This window comes from Mobula birostris, chromosome 19, assembly GCF_030028105.1.
Source record: "Mobula birostris isolate sMobBir1 chromosome 19, sMobBir1.hap1, whole genome shotgun sequence".
Taxonomy (NCBI): Eukaryota; Metazoa; Chordata; class Chondrichthyes; order Myliobatiformes; family Myliobatidae; genus Mobula; species Mobula birostris.
Window position 1 is genome coordinate 27,615,067 of NC_092388.1, and position 21,586 is coordinate 27,636,652.

Here is a 21,586-nt window from a genome sequence, read left to right on the forward strand (position 1 = left end):
CTATTGAAGAAGCATTGCCTATTGAAGAAGCCTTCGATGGTTGGGAGGCTAGTGCCCATGATGGAGCTGGCGGAGTTTCTGATCCGGTGCACTGGTGGCTCCACACCAGGTGCTGATGCAACCAGTCAGAACGCTCTCCACAGAATATCTATAGAGATTTCGACTGGTCCAGTGGGACCAGACGGATAGAGGGTTTTGGCTTTGCCAGATTTCAGTGTAAGGTCCCATCTTCTTCTACGTTTCAGTAAATGAGTCAACATTAGCATACTTCAGTTTGATCACTGGGGCTGGGATGATCTTAATTCTGGAACATGATTACCATAGATTGGATACTGTTCCATTAGCTCTTAAGACTTAAGTCCATTTGTGTGGGAAGTTTGTAGAAGACAAGAGCAAAACTTGCCGAGAGAAAGTTTGAAAAATGTGTTGCTCATCAGTATTCCCAATTGACTTCTAGGTCTTGATCTTTCTTATCTCGGTTGCCTATTTCTTCAAACATGCATTCACTGTGTTATTTACCATCTAATGTAAGACTACTTGAGGTCTATTGCTTCTTTATGAAGAGTCTTGGGAAATTTACTTTCATAAGCCACTATCCATTTTTACTGAAATGGTCCATTAAAAAGAATATATCTTTTGTCCCAAAGTCCAACTATCACAATAGTATTCCTTAATTGGTTCAAATTCCAAAAAGCTTCTCTTAGTTATGGGTACAAAGTTTATGCAGGCAGTTATATTGTCATATAGCCATATCATCATATGCTGCTAGGAAATTGATCATAGTTTAATAACACTTTCTGGTTTATTCCAGTGGTAATGTGCCATCTTCAGGAACTTCACTGTGAATGACCGGTTTTCACTTTGTAGTATAAGCTTGCAGCAGTAAGGGTCACGTTTTATATGACCAGTCCGCACAGGTATTAATGGCAGGTTTATTATCAGATTTCGGAAACAATATAGCTGAGTAATCGCACTTGACTTATGATTCAAGCAACAAACACAAAATGCTGGAGGAACTCAGCAGGCCAGTCAGCATCAGTGAAAAAGAGTACAGGCAATGTTTTGGGCCAAGACCCTTTATCAGGACTGGAAAAAAAGAGGTAAGGAGTCAGGGCTAGAAGGTGGGGTGAGAGGAGGAAGAAACACAAGGTGATAGGTGAAACCGAGAGGAAGGAGGGGTGAAGTAAAGAACTGGAAAATTGTTTGGTGAAAGAGATGCAGGGCTGGAGAATGCAAAACCTGATAGGAGAGAACAGAAGGCCATGGAAGAAAGAAAAGGGGGTGCTGCACCAGAGGGAGCTGATGGGCAGATAAGGAGATCATGTGAGAGAGGGGAAAGGTGAAATGAGGGTGGGGGGAGTCATTACCAGAAGTTCAAGAAATTGATATTCATGCCATCAGGTTGGAGGCTACCCAGGCGGAATATAAATTGTTGCTCCTCCAACCTGAGTGCGGCCTCATCGTGACAGTAGAGGAGGCCGTGCACTGATATGTTGGAATGGGAATGGGAAGTGGAATTCCAGAACTAAGAGATATCCTCCTTTTTCAAAGAAAGGGACTTCCTTCATCCACTATCAACACTGCCCTCAACCGCATCTCTCTGTTTTGTGCATGTCTGTGCTCACCCCAATCTCCCGCCACCCAACAGGATAAGGTTCCTCTTGTACTTACCTACCAGCCCACCAGCCTCTGTATCCAGCAGATAATTCGTCTTAATTTATGCCATCTCCAACAGGAACCCACCACCAAGCACACCTTTACCTCTCCGCCACCCCCCCCGCCCCAACTTTCTGCTTTCCACAGGGATTGCTCTCTATGTGACTCTTTGTCCATTCATCTCTCCCCACTGATCTCCTTCCTGGCACTTATCCTTGCCAGTGGAACAAGTGCTACCTCTGCTTTACACCTCATCCCTCACTACCATTTAGGGCCCTAAGCAGCCCTTCTAGCCGAGGTGACACTTCACCTGTGAGTCTGTTGTGGGTCATCTACTATATATGGTGTTCCCAGTGTGGCCTCCTGTATATCGGTAAGACCCAACGAAGATTGAGAGACCACTTCACTGAGCACCTACACTCCATCCACGGGAAAAAGTGGGATCCCCCAGTGGCCACCTATTTTAATTCCACTTCTCATTCCCATTCCGACATGCAGTCCTTGGCCTCCTCTACTGTTGCGATGAACCACACTCAGTTTGGAGGAGCAATACTTTATATTCTGACTGGGTTGTCTCCAACTTGAAGGCATGAACATCGATTTCTCAAACTTCCAGTTATGCCCCCTCCCCTTCACCATTCCTCATCTCCATTCCCCTCTCATACCATATCTCCTCACCTGCCCATCCCCTTCCTCTGGTGTTACTCCCTCTTTTCTTTCTTCCATGGTCTTCTGTTCTCTCCTATCAGATTCCCCCTTCTCCAGCCCTATATCTCTTTCACCAATCAACTTCCCAGCTCTTTAATTCACTCCCCGCCCCCAGTTTCACCTATCACCTTGTGTTTCTTCCTCTCCTCCCCCACCTTCTAGCTCTGATTCTTCACCTTTTTCTCTACAGTCCTAATATAGGGTCTTGGCCCAGAATATCGACTGTACTATTTTCCATAGTTGCTGCCTGGCCTACTGAGTTTCTCCAGCTTTTTTCTTGGATTTCCAGCATCTGCAGGTTTTTTCTTGTTTGTGATTGGCTTATGATTCACCCAACTGTTAACACCTGGTCCAATGCCCACCATTTAGTTTAGTTTTAGTTTTGCTTTATGGTGGTGAGCTGGTAAAGAGAACAGCTTGTGTGTTCCCCCAGTGGCATTAGTGCTGCTTTCCCTTCAGATAACTGACTAGAGATTTTCAGTGGCTTGTGTGTTGGCCACTGGGTTCACTAAATACTCTTCTGCCTAGTGCCTAATGGATTATTCTGTCAGGTGATATTGTCTAGAAGATAAAACAACAGCACTAAGTTACTCTCTAAAATCAGATTTGTAGCACAAAGGCATCCTAATACTTCAATGCTGTCTTGGAAATTTCGAAGATAAAACTTACTAGTTTTTAAACCTCTGAGGAATGTATTTTATTTCAGTGTTCTCATAGAGAATGTCAAAGTTTGTTTCATATCCCATTTCACAAAACACACGTTTCAGCTCATTCTGATGTGATTTTTGAAAAACTTGCTTTAAAGCACATAAAATAGATTAGTCATTACTCACCAGGTTTTTTCACATTGATGAGACTTTGTAAAGTTACAAAATACTTTCATGCGCGCTAGCATGACAAGAACACTGGAATTTATAGAGTGTCCATTCTTTAGTATTGAGGAGCTGAGAAAATTATTATATTTCAGAATCAGATTTATTAACCCTGACTTGTATGACATGAAACTTGTTGTTCTATGCCTGCAGTACAGTGCAAAGACAGAATTACTATAAATTACAGAACAAATGTGTAGTGCAAAAAAGGAATAATAAGGCAGTGCTCATGGACACAGACTATTCAGAAATCTGATGGCAACGGGGAGGAGACTGCTGTGTGTGGATCTTCAGATGCATGCACCTTATAATTATTATCTCAGAGGGCATGTCCCAGATGGGAATGGGGGTGGGGTGGGGTTGTGGTCCTTAATAATGATCCTTGATGATGGATACAACCTTTGAAAATGACCTTTATGGTCTGTGATGGAGCTGGTTGAATCTGCAACCCTCTGCATCCTCTTGCAATTCTGTGCATTGGAGCCTCTACAACAGGCAGTTATGCAACCAGTTAGAATGCATGTGCATCTATAAAAATTTGACAGTACAATTTATAAGAATGCTATCCACTGTACATCTGTAAGAAATGGTAAGAAATTTGAATTGGTAGAAAAATCTACTTACTATACATCTATAGAAATATGTAAGGGTAATTGAAAGTACAAAAGTAGAAAAACACAACTCCTTCATCAAATAAGAAACACAATGTATCTTGCCTACCATAATACTGGAAAGTCATGTTGCCTTAGATTTTATATGGTAAAGTATCCAAAACATACTTCAAAGGAACATTGAAAGACAAAATGTGACATCCACCCATATATAGAGATCATGCCACAGATCTTCGAAAGCTTGGTTAAACATGTGGATGTTAAGTACTGTTTTTGATGGATGACAGAATGCAAAGGATAAGAGAGGGAATTCCAGAGTTTGTATTTCTAGACAAGTGAAGTTATGGCAAAAAACACTCTAAGCAAGCAAGATATAATTAAGCAATTTTGGAGGATTATAGTTGTGCATGAGGTTATAGTGAAGAAGTCATAGAAGGTTATAGAATTTTATAATCAAAGCAATGTTTAGTGCTAGTTAATGAGGCACAAAATGAGGTCAAAAGAAATAAGCGAACAAACTATGTCTTTTCAAACTTGCATACCTTAGTAAGTTCTACTGTAGTAACTTGTTCTCCACTGGGCAATGGTACCTTAGAAGTTAAATTACTGGGGTAGCATCAGAGATTTGGATTACTGAACTGGAGATAGAGGTACAAGTTTGAATCGCAACAGCAGGTGGATTATTTAAATTAAGTTAACAAAATGGATCTGGAATAAATCCCTAATGCTAGAAATAGTGATTTTGAAACTACTAGATAGTTGTTAAAAACTCGTCTGGCTCACTCACGTCTTCCAAAGAAGGATATCTACCATTCTTACCTGGTCTGACCATCATGTGACCTCAGACCTCTGTGGCAGATTCCCCTCAAGTGTTCTGGGACATTTTTCTTCTTTTCTTAATACATTGATTACCATTGACATACAAGTTCTTGCTTCATATGAAAGGGGGACAAGTCGTATATATGGAGCAAAATTTATTAAAATTCAACGTTATTCAATCGGATAGTACTTAAAATAACTGAAAGAAGTGAGAGATCTGTGTGGTTCTGAGGGAGCAAAATTGCTGCATAAAGGAGACAAATAGCATGTTATACAGATTTCTTCAATATCATGGGAAAACACATAGCTTATCAGAATCAACTCACACTTCTCGATGTATACTGTTTTCACAATAAGTATTTATTTTCCAAAATGAGATTGTTTAATTAACTTCTTTGTTAGAAGTGTTGAATATGTTTACATGAACTGACAGTTTATTAATGCTACCTACTGTATTGTTCACTGCATTCAATGCAAACAAAAGTTCCTTTCATATATTAAAATTGTAATGCTGTATATCTCTATTATATATTTATGGAAATAATACCAAGAAAATACGATAACAATGAAAGTTCATTTTAGAATATGCAAACATTGCTGGAAGATGTCTAACTCATTTTTAAATGCCCCATGTATATAGTAGTTAATATAAATTCCGTTCAATGACATTTAAGGCTTTCAACTGTTAAAATGTTTCATAGTTTATTTCTGCTAACTATGCTATGTGTAATTACATTTATTATCTTCCAATTTTATTTATATTGGCTTCCCTTAAAATTTGAAAGAGAAGAAGTATCAGATTTATCTATTTAAGTTACATTTTCATATATATATATATACCTCTGAATCTCACTTACAGATACCTTTCACCTAAAGGTTCCTGAATCAACTCCTGTTGCTTCACCAATTGGTAGAATAAAAGCCAATGATGCTGATATTGGAATGAATGCTGACATAGATTACAGCATTGTTCCTGGAGATGGGCTGAATGTATTTGACATTACATCTGATAAAGCTACTCAAGAAGGAGTCATCAGCTTGAAGAAGGTCAGAACTATATAGTGTTTTGAATGTAGTAAAGAAAATTCAAATAAGTAGCCATCCCTTGTGAGACCTGCATTGCAGTCTGTTGCAAATACGTGACTTCATGTTGCTGGTAATTCCTTTCACAAATTGCAACTGTGAACCAAGTATCAACATTGTGATTTTTTTTCTTTCATCTTTATTGGTTCTATGCTCTTTCTCTTCATTCTGTTGATCCGTGTACACTTGTTCTGTTGCATGCCTACTTCTACTGTGTTGTCCTGTACAGGAAGTCATTATGAAAGTTTGTGTCACACTTTACCACTTGATTCAACTTTTACATATTCTCAGATAAACAGAATAATGTCTTAAAATTCGGATATACACTCTTAGATTTTACCTATTCCAGCATTATAATAGTATCCAAAGTGTAAGCGCAAAATCCACCGAGAGTACATGGTATATGATCTTGTTAGTGTTATTAGTTTGTATTGAACTTTTAACAGCAGTTTTATATTATGCAACAACTGGAAGCTCAGTGTCTCAATGATTTTCTTTACTGCAAACTGCATTTATCACCTTTGCTTTTCAGTCCAATGGTCATTTCCGTCACAACACATGCAGAATGAAATCATAGATCATTTAATCTTTGGAGCCTCCACAAATCCATAGTATCATGCCTAATCTATGCCTTCACTTCTTTCAGTCATCTTTGCTTTACATTGTATTCATTGATCTCATCACTTAATAAAAAATATTGTTCTCAGTTTTGAAAATTACATTGATCCCACGTCTGTGTCTACTTTTATTCTATTCCTATATGGCCTAACTTCGGTCCTAAAATTTTCGGTCTTTGCATCCACCTTATCAATGCCTATCATCATCTTAAAGATCTCCATTAACTTTCTACTCAACAATCTGAACACAAGAAGAAAAATTAAACTTTTAAAAATTTGATATAATTTTAATAAAACCCTGATGACCACTTGCTACAATGCATTGTACAGGAGTGAAAGTCATGCACTTTTAAATATGATCAAAGATTTTCACAATAGAAATGTAACATACATAATTCAATATATATGAAATACAGATCATTGCTGCTTCACGTAAAATTTACTCATGTATCTTCATTTAGCCTTATCTGACAGTTTTATCTTCTCCATATTTAGCCTTTTCGAGCAGTTTTATTCATCCACAAACTCAGTGCCCTCTTGAAACATTCAAATTCTATCGACGCAGTTTACTGTCTCTCTTAACTTAATGTCATTTATAAGCTAGTTATAAAAATGTGAAGATCATGAAACATCATTAACTTAGATGGTGGAAATCAGATCCTATGCAGATATGAGCACAGCTTGTTACATTCCACCAATCTCTCTGTCTCTGTCTCCTAACTCTCAGCCCATATTATATGATTTGCAGACTTTCATTTTTGATATGGTCTTGTGCAAAATATTGGTAGATACTTCCAGCAAGTTGATAAAAGCAGCATCCACAGAATCCCATACCATTATAATTGGTGACCATTTCAAAAATTGGTCTGCGAATCATTTGTGCAAATTTAGACTGATGATATTTGATCAGATCACACATGCTGAAGTGGTTGTCAAGTTCTAATGATTTCACTGTTGATGCACATAGTTCCACTCTGTTATCCTCACTGTACCCCTGAATCTATAAATATTTTCTTCCCTGCATTCCCTTAGCGACCTAGAATGTATCTGAACTGAGTGATTTATCAATTTTAAGTACACCCAGAGTTTCCCCCTCCCTTATAAAAGAATCAATTTTTAAACCTCCCAGAATCCCAACTACATCTTTGGCTGAGCATCCTGTAACACCTCATTCCTTGTTGAAGACTGGTAAAAAGTATCCTATCCTTTGGTTCCCTGAATATACGTATTTTGTTTCTGAACTTTGATCAGTTCCACCTCTGGTTGAAACCATTTTCTCGTCTGACTTCTCATTTTGTTTTCTCACATCACCTAAATCTAAGATGTTTGCCCACTTTAATTTGAAACAAACAGGTCCTGAAGGTTTGCCTGTCTCCAGACACTTATTCTTTATCTTTTATTTTAAATTTGTCCTAAATTCATTAAGTACATTCCTTGATTTCTATTTTGCCCTGATAATGTTCCCTTTTCCCCTTCTATAATGAGTGATGTAGTTTATCCATTCACTGTCTTCCATTCATATCCTTTCCGACATGGTCTCAGTTACATCTTTCTTAAATGGATCATCTTCCCTATTACAGCTTTATATTTTTATTAAAATGTCTATTTTTTATATACTTTGTAGCGTATGTTTATTTTTATTTTCCATTTTATTGTGTTTTGTTATTACTGTTTTAATGGCTTTCTCACCTCATTGGATTTCCACTCTCCCTTGGTGTTGATTGAAGGTAATGATTGCAAGTGGGGCTCTCCAGCTTGTGTTCAGGTTCTGGAAATATTAAGAAAAGAAATGCAGTTAAAATCAGAACAGTTTTTATTAATGGTTTATGTTCATGGTGCAAATTAGAAAATTGAGATCCACACAAATCCATTTCAAGAGAAATGCTTCCAGTGAAAATAGTAACCCATTAAATTAAAAAGAAAATCTTTCAAACTGATATTTCTTTTCTGAAGTTGATCCCAAGAATTCTTTAATTGCATGTAGGGGTTTTGGCTCAAAGAGGAAAATGTGAATTTACTATATCTTAGTAATTACTAGTATTTGTAAGTTTATCCATCAATCACCAGGTCAATCCCATTTATTGTGGTTAATTTATTTCATGTTGTTCTAAATATAATGTACTTATTTCAGAAAAAAAACCAAGGCCCATTAAATGATCTTAATCGTTCCAAACATTGTGATGTTTTTATTTGATCTGATTTCTATTGATAGCTCCAGCAATTGTCCATCAATCTTAATACCGTTCCTTTATAGCTTATAGTTTAATTGATATTTATGCATTCTTTTCCAAAGCCACTGGACTATGAAAATAAGAAATCATACGTCTTCAAAGTAGATGCCGTAGATCCTCATCCAGATAATCGCTTCCTGTCAATGGGTCCTTTCAAAGACACAGCTACCATCAAGGTCACCATTCTTGATGTGGATGAACCTCCCGTTTTCAGCAGGTCCTCCTACGTAATGGATGTTTATGAAGATACCAATGTGGGCAGTATTATTGGAGCAGTAACAGCACAAGATTCTGATGTTAGCAACAGCCCAGTCAGGTAGGCTGAAAGTATCTCACTGGAATATGAAACTCATATATATATCTCTCTCTTCACATCACAAAATTTCTCCAACAAATTAAGTCCATTTGAAATGCTGTTGCAGAGTAATTCTGTAGAAACTCAAATCTCTTTCCAGTAGTGCTGGATTGAAAATTTTACTTTTAATGTGCTTCAATATTGTGTTGGGCACGTGGCCAAGTGGTTAGGGCATTCGTCTAGTGATCTGAAGGTCACTAATTCGAGCCTCAGCTGTGGCAGCGTGTTTGTGTCCTTGAGCAAGGCACTTAACCACACATTGCTCTAGTGTCTGTGCAAGGAGTGGCGCCCCACACAGACTTCCAATCTGCACCTTGTAAGGCATGAAAATGCCCGACACATGCCTCTCATGGTCTGATGAGTCGACGTTCCCTCCCTGTACTTCAAGAATGATGTGGGTACAGCAGTTAGGTCGCAAAAGACATACTAGCTATATCCATTAATGGAATATCTAATTATTGAGCTTTGGAGCTGATAAACCTCTTTCTCAAGGATGATTTTTGGTACTAACAACTGTAAGATGCGTATTTAACAAAGTTCATAAAATGCTTGAGGAGAGCCACATTGAGACTTTATGACAATTTTAATTATTAATTTTAATTATATACATTGTAGATGTAGCAAAACATCTTAATGTGATATGCAGGAATATTACTAATAACATTTGATTCTGAGCCACACACAGAGATATTTAGGCAGAAGTTCAAAATCTTAATTAAGGAGGTATATTTCTAGGAGTGTTTGGAAATGAGGAATAAGAGATAGTGAATCTGAGGGGGAAAGTCAGGAAATTATATGAGCACTGAGTCTTACCAGCTAATAGCACATTTGCTTCTGTTGACGTAGTTGAAATGCAATGATTCTATGACCAGAGAAGAAAGAACATGATTATCTCACTGGGCTATGCCCGGAACTCTAAATAGAATAAAAAAGAGAAAGCCCTGGTGATGCTTGAGATTAAGAATGGAAACTTTCTGCATGCTTCTCTTTTGTAGGATAAATTGTATCATTCTGAAAGGTATGCACCAAATTATTCTCAGCAGCATAATTTTTAAAGTTATAAGAAGACCATTCTATTTAATTAAATTGCTCACATACCTTCCCAAATTCAAGGAATTCCTAACAGGTTATGGCCGCTTCCATTTGCTTCAATAATGGAAAAACATTCGGATACATAAGTTGAATCAGGCAACAAAGCATTTCAAAGTCTGGTTTAGCTGTGAACTTGATCTCAGTTGGATGGGCAGGGATTTTCTACGCTTCTTGCTACCTCGGTAAAGCAGCTGACATGATCCCAAACATACCCCAAACATCTTCTCCCTCCTCCTATAAAGCAACAATTCAAAATCCTGAAAGAATGTACCACCAGGATCAAATACAGCTTCTACCCCACTGTTGTTAGACAACTGAGTGGTCCACTAGTATGATAAGATAGACTCTTAACCTCACAATTTACTTCATCATGGACTGAGTTGCAGAGAAATTGCCTGCACCACACCTTCTCTGTAACTCTAACATTTTATTCTACATCCTGCTAGTCTTTTACCATGTACTACCTCAATGCAGTGTTATAATGAAATGATCTGTATGGATGGCATGCAAAACAATTATTTTTGATAATAATAAATCAATTTACCAATTTGCCACAGGAAACTGTAGTTCAAAGTGAAAAATTAATCACTTCCCTTGAATCCTCCCAACATTTAATCTGATTCAATATGTTCTGTCATCTGTAAAACCAATATCCTATAGTGGAATGATAAAGGGTAGTGAAAATGGAGCATAATCTAAATATGGGCAGAACTTGGAATGAAAGCAAGTGTGTCTAAGTGCCTGAAATAAATAATATTTCAAGAATTCTTTCATACAAATTCAAGATAACCTCTAAGGCCACTGTAATCTGGTGATTTAGATGAGCATTGGTAAAAAATCATGGTAGTATTAGAACTAATGAGAACTGTTTTTCAATTCACCGAGTATTCAGTAGGTATCCTTGCATTTGTTGTTACATTTCAGAGTTTAAGGTACATTTATTATCAAAGTATGTATACTTTGTACAACCTTGAGATTTGCCTCCTTACAGACAGCCACAAAACAAAATCATGCAAATAATAAAAGTAAGCAAATAGCATTTAGAACTGAGGTTCACAGAAATGAGTCACAGACACAACCAGGCCTTGCTGCAACTGATTGGTGAGCCCTTTTGTTGCAGGCCACAAACTCAGTTCAGCACAGGGACGAGTAAATCTCAGCAAGCAGCAAGCTGAACAGTCCTCCAGTCCTGCCGCCCTGACCTTTACAACTTGGCCTAGTGCTTAAGTTGTCCAAACTTCAGGTTGTTCCTTATTCTCAGGCCCAGTCCCGGCTGCTTCGATATGTGCTTGGACCCTAGCCCTGGCACTTTGGTTTGATCTGGCACTTAAATTGATTAAACCTCGTGTCTTTTCTCACTTTGGAGTCTTCATCACCTCAGTTTTGTCACATCGAATCGCCTCCGTCCACTCCTGCAATGGCCATACAGTGGCTCATTGTCCACTCTCTGGTCCATTGAACATTTGTTGATTGGACAGAAAAGGCACAAGCAGAGTTCACTGCCAGGAAGGCCCACCAGCACCTTTACTTCCTGAGAAAACTAAAGAAATTTGGCCTGTCCCCTAAAACCCTCACTAATTTTTATAGATGCACCGTAGAAAGCATTCTTCTAGGATGCATCACAACCTGGTATGGAAGTTGTCCTGTCCAAGACCGAAAGAAGCTGCAGAAGATCGTGAACATGGCGCAGCACATCACACAAACCAATCTTCCATCCTTGGACTCACTTTACACCGCACGCTGTCGGGGCAGTGCTGCCAGGATAATCAAGGACACAACCCACCCAGACAACACACTTTTTGGCCCTCTTCCCTCCGGGAGAAGGCTCAGGAGCTTGAAGACTCATTCGGCCAGATTTGGGAACAGCTTCTTTCCACCTGTGATCAGACTGCTGAATGGATCCTGACCCGGATCTGGGCCATACCCTCCAAGTATCCGGACTTGCCTCTTGGTTTTTTTGCACTACCTTACTTTACATTTTTCTATTTATGATTTATAATTTAAATTTTTATATTTACAAATTTTTACTGTTTTGAATATTTTTAATATTTAATATTTGTAATCCAGGGAGCGGGAAGTGCAGAATCAAATATCGCTGTGATGATTGTATGTTCTAGTATCAATTGTTTGGCGACAATAAAGTATAAAGTAAGTATAGTTGTGGGACAGATCATTACGGAGTTTTAAGAGCAATAACAGAGATGCAAACACAGCTTTTTTCCTTGATTTTACAAAAAAAATGAATTTATAATTAAGAGTCTGCAACATACCATGGCTGATTGAGGGGTCTAGAGGTCAATTATTAAGGATGAGATTTTGAGGTACTTGAAGCAATTGATAAAATAGGCATGGTTTCCTCAAGTGGAAGTCTTGCCTGACAAACCTGTTGAATTTCTTGAGGAAATAACAGGCAGGATAGACAAGGAAAATCAGTGAATGTTATTCATTTGGACTTTCAGAAGGACTTGTACAGGGTGCCCAATATGAGGTTGATAAACAATAGAAGACTCATGATATTACAGGGAAGATACTAACACAGGAGACTGGCTGATCAGCAGGAGATAAAGAATGGGAATGACTAATGGTGTTCCACATGTGTTGGTGTTAGGTCCATTACTTTTCATATCATATGTTAATAATCTGGATGACAGAATTGATGGTTTTGTGACCAAGTTTTATGGACAATACAAAGATAGGTGGAAAGGTATGTAGAGTTGATAAAGCAGGGAGTATTCAAAAGGGCTTGGACAGATTGGGAGAATGGGCAAACAAGTTGCAGATAGAATACATTGCAGGAAAATGTATAGTCATGTAGTTTGGTAGAAGGCATAGAAGTGTAGACTATTTTCCAAATGGGGAGAAAATAACAAAACCAGAACTGCAAAGGGACTAGGAATCCCAGCGCAGAATTCTAAAAAGGTTAAATTGGAGGATAAGTCGGCAGTGAGGAAGGCAAGTGCCTTCCAGTCTTTTATTTCTAGAAGACTAGAATATAAGAGCAAGGATGTATGTAATGCTGAGGAATTGGTCACGCCACAGTTCAAAGTAAATTATTATCAAAGACCATACTGTATATGTTACAACATACTACCTTGAGATTCATCTTCTCATGGGCGTTCACAGGAAATACAAAGAAACACATTAGAATCAATGAAGAACTGCACACAAAAAAGATGGACAAACAACCAATGTGGAAGAGATAACAATTTGTGCAAATACAAAGTAGAAAAAACATAATAATAATAATAAATAAAAAATATTAAAAACATGAGTTGTAGAGTACTTGAACGTGAGTTCATAGGTTGTGGAATCAGTTCAGTGTTGGGATGAGTGAGGTTTTCCATTCTGGTTCAAAAGCCTGTTGGTTGAGGGGTTATACCTGTTCCTGAACCGGGCGGTGTGTGATTGAGACTCCTATACCTCCTTCCTGATGGCAACAGTGAGAAAGAGGATGGCCTGGATGGTAGGGAATGAAAGGTTAAAGTTGAGTTGTATTTGATGGCTCGGGGCCAGTACTCAGTGGAGTTCAGAAGAATAATGGGGGGGAGGGGTCTCATTAAAAACCTACCAAGTATTGAAAGGGTTCAGATAGAGTGGACGTACAGAAGATGTTTTCCATTCCTGGTAAAGTTTAGGACCAGCAGGTACAGCCTCAGAATAGAAGGATGTCCCTATAGAACAGGAATGATGAGGAGGAATTTCTTTAGCCAGAGTGGCCTCAGTTGGCTGTGGAGGCCAATTCATTGGGAATATTTAAAGCGGGGAATGATTGGTACTTAATTAATAATGGTGTTAAAGATTATGGGGAGAATGCAGGAGGATGGGTTTGAGAGTGAAAATAAATCAGCTATGATCGAATGGTGGAGCAGACTTGACTTGCCAAATAGGATAATTCTGCTCCTACGTCTTATTGTGATCTGGTTTTAGAATAGGTTTGAATGTTGGTATTAAAAAAAATACAATTTCAGGTATTTTGATAGAATAAGGACAGTTCTTCAGCAATCTCATGATGTACAGTACATGCATTCCCAAGGGTCACAAATAGATAAAAGCTATTAGCAGTATGATTGTGAGGTCTCCTAGTGCCCTGGAATAGATACAAACAACACATCACTGCTAGGAGAGAAAACAGGGGAAGAAGTGGTGAATATTATTTTTAAAATAATGTTTGGCTGAACAAAATGCTGAGATGAAATCCATTTGTTCTTGGTGATTTTCACTTTCTTTGTCAATAACAAGACATTGTCCGCAGATGGATAAATCCATCCCTAATAAATGTGTTTTTATTATTAATCTTGACAGTACAGACAAGTTTTAATACAATACAGCTATGGATGGGAAATATAGTTGATAAAAGAAAGTTGTAATAATGTTCCTTTGAATTTATATAGTACCTCTGCTCCTTCATACTATGGGAAATGTAACAATGTGTACATAGCATGATCCCATAAATCATAAACACGGGAAATTCTGCAGATGCCAGTAATCCAAAGCAATGCACACAATATGCTGGAGGAGCTCAGCAGATCACACAGCATCGATGGAAAAGAACAACCAGTTGATATTTTAAGCCAAGACCCTTCTTCAGGCTCAGTAAATCCAGGAAACATGAGAATAGTCATGGCCACCATTGCAGAGATATTGCATGAGGAACAAATATAAACCAAGATGTCAGGGATAACTCCACGGATTTTCTTAAAGGTGCTATGGTACCATTAATGTTCACTTGAGGGACCACACACTTGCCTTATTAGAAAGAGAGTTTTCACCCTGCTTCTCTCCAATGCACGCTCCCAACAAATCCCTCAGTACAATGGTTTTGATTTTTGCATACATTTGATTTAGAACATTACTTGGAAGTAAGAAGTTGCAATTATACAATGTTTCTTCAAATCTTGAAAAGATCCCGAAGTATATTCAAGCACCAAATTATTTTTTGAATCATAGTTACAATTGTTAAAGTAGATAAGTTTATGCAGTCATTTTCTGGACAACAAGGATTTACAAATTAAAATTACATTTTAAATGTAATCTCCATCTTGGAACAACTTGGGTCCTGATAGAATCATACTGTTAATCCTTAGGCTACTTGGTAATTAGTCTGAAAGATCTTAAAAGTATGTCATAGAAGGATCAGGAGTAAAGAGAATGAGCAATTTTAAGTTCCTGTGTGTCAAGATCTCTGAGGATCTAACCTGGTCCCAACATATGAATGCAACTATAAAGAGGTAAGACTACCACTATATTTCATTTGGAGTTTGAGGTGATTTGGTTTGTCACCTAAAACACTAAAACTTCTACAGGAGAGCCTTCTGACAGGCTGCATCACTGTTTGGTATGGAGGGAGGGCTACAGAAAGTTGTAAAATTAGTCAGTTCCATCTTGGGTACTAACCTCCCTAGTATCCAAGACATCTTCAAGCAGCAGTGCCTCAGAAAGTTGGCGTTCATTATTAAGGACCCTACCCTGACCCAGGACAGGCCCTCTTCTCATTGATACTGTCAGGGAAGAGGTACAGAAGACTGAAGGCACAAACTTAGTGATTCAGGAATAGCTTCTTCCCCTCTCACATCACATCCAATTTCTAAATAGACATTAAACTAATGGACACTAACTCACTTCTTTTATTAAATCAGTTTTTGCATTATTTTTCAACTATTTAAAATACACACACACACACACACACACACACACACACATATATAAACACATTAACTTGATTGATTGATTTTCTACTTTATTATGTATGGCATTATACTGCTGCTACTAAGTTAACAAATTTCTCAGCATATGCCGATGGTATTAAACTTGATTCTGATTCTGATCCTGATGTTAGTTATTCAAAGTGTAAAGTTACTTTAGAGTAGGTTTGGTATAAAATGTGAAATTAAATTAATTTGGGATAAGAACATTACAAAGCATCAAGTTGAGAAGATCTTTTAGCCTTTGATCTCTGTTTAAACAGGTCATATGCAATTTCTTCTTCTGTGCATTTTGCCACTCTGTTGTAATCTCCAAATGCAGCTTCTGATTAAACTCACTGTGATTTCTAATCATAATTTGCCAACAATTAGATTTACATTCAAATACTGTCTTTTTTGCCATCTCATTGTCTTCACTGTTAACATATATTTTTCCCCTCACTTGGTCTCAAATTGTTCAAATGATAATGGATTAATTGACGATGATCATTTTGGGACGTGTAGTGACATTAATCGCACAATCTATCCATTATAATATATTTTAATGGGAAACTGGCCAAGGTTTAATGTGTGTAATTTTTCCTGAACATTTTGAATTTTATTTAGGTAAAGAATACTTTAAAATTCATTTATATTTTCCTTAATATATCAGAAATCACTACAAGTTCACAGCTATCATCATTTATGACTCAAGCGTCTATATTAGCCAACATAGCAAAATGGTCAAAATGGACTTCAGAGATCATGCTATGTATATTCCATGGCTACAGTGAATTAGAAAAGAAGAAATCTACTTCTTGAACTGATATCATGTAAAGCACTAATATAGTTAATACTAGCATGGTGTAATGCCCAGTATGTCCATCTGGTTTTTGGAGACACAAGACTTCGTAAATTCCGAAACAACTAGCAGACTGCTAGAGGAATTTAGCAGGCAGTGCTGCATCTGTGGAGGGAAATGGAGAGTCAATATTCCAGGTCAAGACTCTTCACCAAGCGGTACGGTAGCTTAGCTGTTAGTTCATCACCTTACGGCGTCAGTGATTGAGGTTCAGTTCCTGCCACTGTCTGTAAGAAGATTGTACATTCTTCCTGTGCTTGCATGTGATTCCTTTGGGTACTCCGGTTTGCACTCAGAGTCCAAAGATATACTGGTTAGTTGGTTAATTGGCCACATGGGGTGTAATTGGGTCATCCAGGCTCGTTGGGCCAGAATGGTCTGTTACCATGCTGTACCTCTAAATTAAATTAAATTAAGATACCAATATGTTTGGGATGCCACAGCAGCATAGTGGTTAATGTGACACTATTACAGTTCAGGGTGTCCGGAGTTTGAAATTCATTTCGGGTAAGGAATCTCCTCATGATCGCCTGGGTTTCCTCTGGGTGCTCCAGTTATTAGTGAGTTGCTCAGCTCTTTGGACGAAGAGCTTGTTTCACACTATATCTCTAAATGAATAAATAGATTTCCATGTGTATATTACCTACTAATGAAAATAAATTTTTTAAAAATCTGCAGATGCAGAACATCTGAAATTAAAAAAAAAGGAAAGAGTAGAGGCACCATCATGCTTTCTTTATAATTTCACTTACATTCTGGACCCAGGACACATCTATGTCTGCTACTTCTTCTGGGAACTTTCCACATGTGCACGACACTCAAGTAACTTCTTCAACCTTTTCTTTTTCATCTTAAACCCACTTTAACTATGTTCATATTGTTTCATATATTTTGATAAGTATCATCCCTAAGGAAATATCTTCAGTGCAAATAGTCTTGGCCTATCTAGTCACTCCTTGTAACTCAAGATCTCTAGATCCATAAACATGGTTATGAATTTTTTCTGCACTTTCTCTAGTTTAATCACATCCTTCCTATAGCATCCCTTATGCATGCCTTACCATCCTGTCTAAGTGTGTTACCACTTTCAGAGAACTATGGATTTCCACTCTGGGGTCTCTCTGTTCTACAAACCTTCCCAAGGACCTGCCCTGCTTTGGAATCGAGTAAGTTAAATTGAATCTCCCATTCCTTTGCCACTTTCCTGGTTCACCTGGCTCCTGTTGTAATCTTAGACAAGCTTTTTCAGTGTACACTACTCCTCCTGTTTTGGTGTCACCCACAAACTTACTATTCATGCTACCTACATCCATATCCAAATCATTTTTATGCACAACAATCCAGAGGGGACCCAGCGGTAGTCCCTACAGCACATTACTAATCCTAAATCTCTAACCTGAAAAGCAATCCTCCGATCTGAGCCTCTGACTCTTACCACCAAGCCAACTTTATATCCGGTTTGATAGTTCATCTGGATTCTGTGAGATCTAACCTTATGGAGTAGCCTATCATATGGGACTTTGTCAAAGGCTAGGCTAAAGCCCATGTGGACAACATCTACCACCCTACCCTTGTCAATCCTTCCAGCCACTTCTTCAAAAAAAAGTCAAATTTGCAAGATTTGCAAACCTATGCTGATTGATTAATTGATTGATTTTATTCAGAGATACAGCACAATAACAGGTCTTTCTGGCTGAACAAGCTCATGCTATCCAATTTCACCCATGTAACCAATTAACCTACTAACTTGCACATCTTTGGAATATGGGAGGACACCAGAGTACCTTGAGGAAGGCCATTCATTCACAGGGAGAATTTGCAAACTCCTTACACTTAGCAATTGGAATTGAATCCAGGTCACTGATGCTATAATAGTGTCATTAACTGCTATGCTACTGTACAGTAACAATCATGAATCAACATTCCCTTTCCACATACAGACAGATTCTGTCCCTCAAAATCCCTTCTAGTAACTTTCCCACCACTGATATTAAATAATTCATGAGAGCAGATTTCCTAATGACTAAAATTCATTGCAAGCCAAAGGACTCCCACAGCTACGTTGCCTACTTTTTCATCCAATCTGTTCCCTGTATTGTGATCTTCTATATCAGAAATCTTCATTTTCCCTTACCTTTGTCAATGGTGTCTATTCCTTTTTCTCTTCATCCTGCGCTTCTGCTCTCAAGTCTTCTCCTCTCACACAGAGCAAGATCAGCAATTCCCTTCTCTTTCTCTTACATACCAGCAGCATCAAACAACCATTCGCCTCCTACCCCAAATACTCAACAAATTATCCTCTATACTTTCCAAGATCCTGTTCACAGGTGCTAATAGTCTTTCACTTACTGGTTTATCTTCTTCCCCTGGCTTATATGGAAAGATATTAAATGTGATCCTTCTCTGTAAACTTTTATCAGTGTGGTCACTGTGGAGGATTCAACTATACAATACATTACCATTCCCTTGTTTAATACTGATGCTAATATTGCTGGCAATTAATTGTTATCATTTACTAAATCTGAATTTTTTTTTTTGAAATAGTGAAACATCAGGAAAAGCTAATCGGGTGGCAGCATTTGTAATAGTTATTTAAGCCCTAACCCTATCAAGACACTTGGGATTTAGGCAGATGGGTTGAGCAAACATAAACATAAAATGCCAGTAGTCATCAGCTTTAAAGAACATTGGCCAATGGATACACAATATCAACAGAACAAAGACAATTCATGTGCAATGTTGATTCCACTGTTCAGGCAGGAACTGGTCAGAATCTTCAAATTAATAATGACTATTCAGCTTTTTCAACATCTTACAAATGGTTATTGCTTTACCCCAAGGATTATTTAATTAGAAAAGAACAAAAGGGTAATTATACTGATTTCTTTTTTCATAGGATATATGCTGGAAGACATAATAGTTCCGTTGCCTTCTGCTCATTCAGCACTGAAGTAACTAACTCATTTCTAGCTGAAGCTCCAACAAAAATTGCAGAGCACCAGAGTCCTAAAAGAAATGAACAACATTGAACTATATAGATGTCAACACAGGCAGGAAATATGCATTAAACTTAATGAAAGATGCAACAAGTCACGGTTGTGAGAAATTAAAACAGTGTTGCATAGACCTATGGCTCAGCATGTCTGCGCTGACCACAATGCTAATGAACTAACCCATCTACCTGCACAGGGTCCATACCCCTCCTTTCACTGCCTCTTCAGTGGGTCAAGCCCCGGCTGAGTGAAGCAAGAAATTATCAATGTTTTGGGTTGAAATCCCGCATCAAACTTTGCAATCATATGTTTCCACTAGTTCCCCTGCGAGTGCTTCTTAAATCTATGCCTTTGAGTATTTGATACTTCCACCATGGGGGATGAAAGCTATGCCTCTCATAATTTTATATAATTGTATTTTGTTGGCATTCTGCCTCCTATGCTCCAGAGAATATAAGCCAAGTTTGTCAAACCTCACATGATAGTTGTGCATTTAAACTTAGGCAACGTCCTAGTGACCATCTTCTGCGCCTTCTCCAAAACCTTCATATTCTTTCTATAGTGCAAAATGTGCATATAAAATAATGGATAGTCTCGTATATAAAACACTAGGATACTTGCATATCATTTAAAAATTACTATTTTGCTTTCTGATTTTATACAATAGTATAAATTTACCAAAGCGATGAATATTAATATTATTTTGTTTTTTTTGGTACTGGTCCAAAAATGTGTAATTCTCATTTGATTTTAATACTCTGGTGGAAAGTAAGGTCAAAGGAAATTCAAAGCCTTTAATAAATGAATCATCAAAAAATAATGCAATGGATTTGCAGGTAAAAAGAAGGTACTTCTTCGATAGAAGGTGTCCAAGCATACCAGGTGAAACATGTTTTTCCTCAGTGGACTTGGATCCCATTCTACCTGAAAGTAATCATAAAACCATAAGATCTAGGAGCAGAACTCTATCCAGTCTTTTCAGTATCACTGAGATGTTACCTCTTCCTCCTGAGATATCAAATGCTGTCTCTAGTGCAATAGATAGCTGGCAAACTGTTTGTGCAGTTGCACAGAACCTGAAATAGGCTTTGACTTTGAGTTATATATGATAGTTAAAATCAGAAAACATGATAGATATTTGATTGGTAAATTGGCAGCACACTTGGATGCAGCTGCCACTCTAGGTCTAATCAAAGGTGTATTTGTTCATTCCCTTTTATAATCTCAATTCACTGCTGGACAATAAAAACACCAAGTACTGTGGGACTGTCCCATCAGCGAGTTCCTCAATAGTGATGGAGCTGGACTTACTGCATACTGTTGTTGTGTTGTCACCTGGACTCAGGACCGAAAGAAGCTGCAGAGGGACATAAAATTAGTCAGCTTCATCTTGGGTACTAACGTACAAAGTACCCAGGACATCTTCAAGGAGTAGTGTCTCAGAAAGGCAGCGTACATTAGTAAGGACCCCCAGCACCCAGGGCAAGCCTTTTTTTCATAGTTACAATCAGGTAGGGGATGCTGAAGCCTGAAGGCAACATTCAGTGATTCAGGAACAGCTTCTTCCCCTCTGCCATCTGATTCCTAAATGGACAGTGAACCCACGAACACTACCTCACTTTCTACGTATATATTATTTCTGTTTTTGCTCGATTTTCAATCTATTCAATATACATATACTGTAATTGATTCACTTAATTTATCTTCTATATTATGTGTGGCATTGAACTGCTGCTACTAAGTTAACAAATTTCACGACCGTGCCGGTGATAATAAACTTGATTCTGATTCTGTTGTGTACCAGTGTGCAGTCCATAAAAAGTTGTGAATGATTGTCTTGGACATTTTTGTTGTGATTGTAAGACTTTTTGGACGATGACAATGCAGAGTCCTGCAAATCTGCTTCACCGGCTCATTGGCAAGGCCGATGGTAAGGCAGCTTGAATGTTGCACAGACAAGCCCCTTGTGCCTCAGAGTTGCATGTTGCAGCCACCAGTGATGGAGA

The 21,586-nt window shown here is 38.0% G+C and overlaps 1 protein-coding gene across 3 annotated transcripts in view; it reads left to right on the plus strand.

Moving 5' to 3' along the window:
• The window catches only part of LOC140212487 (cadherin-12-like), a 309,387-nt gene that overhangs the window by 148,609 nt on the left and 139,192 nt on the right, over window positions 1-21,586 (plus strand). For all 3 annotated transcript variants that reach the window (XM_072283351.1, XM_072283353.1, XM_072283354.1), the window contains 2 exons: window positions 5,526-5,713; window positions 8,660-8,913. In XM_072283351.1, the coding sequence (XP_072139452.1) occupies window positions 5,526-5,713; window positions 8,660-8,913 (442 nt within the window). The remainder of the gene's footprint in view (window positions 1-5,525; window positions 5,714-8,659; window positions 8,914-21,586) is intronic.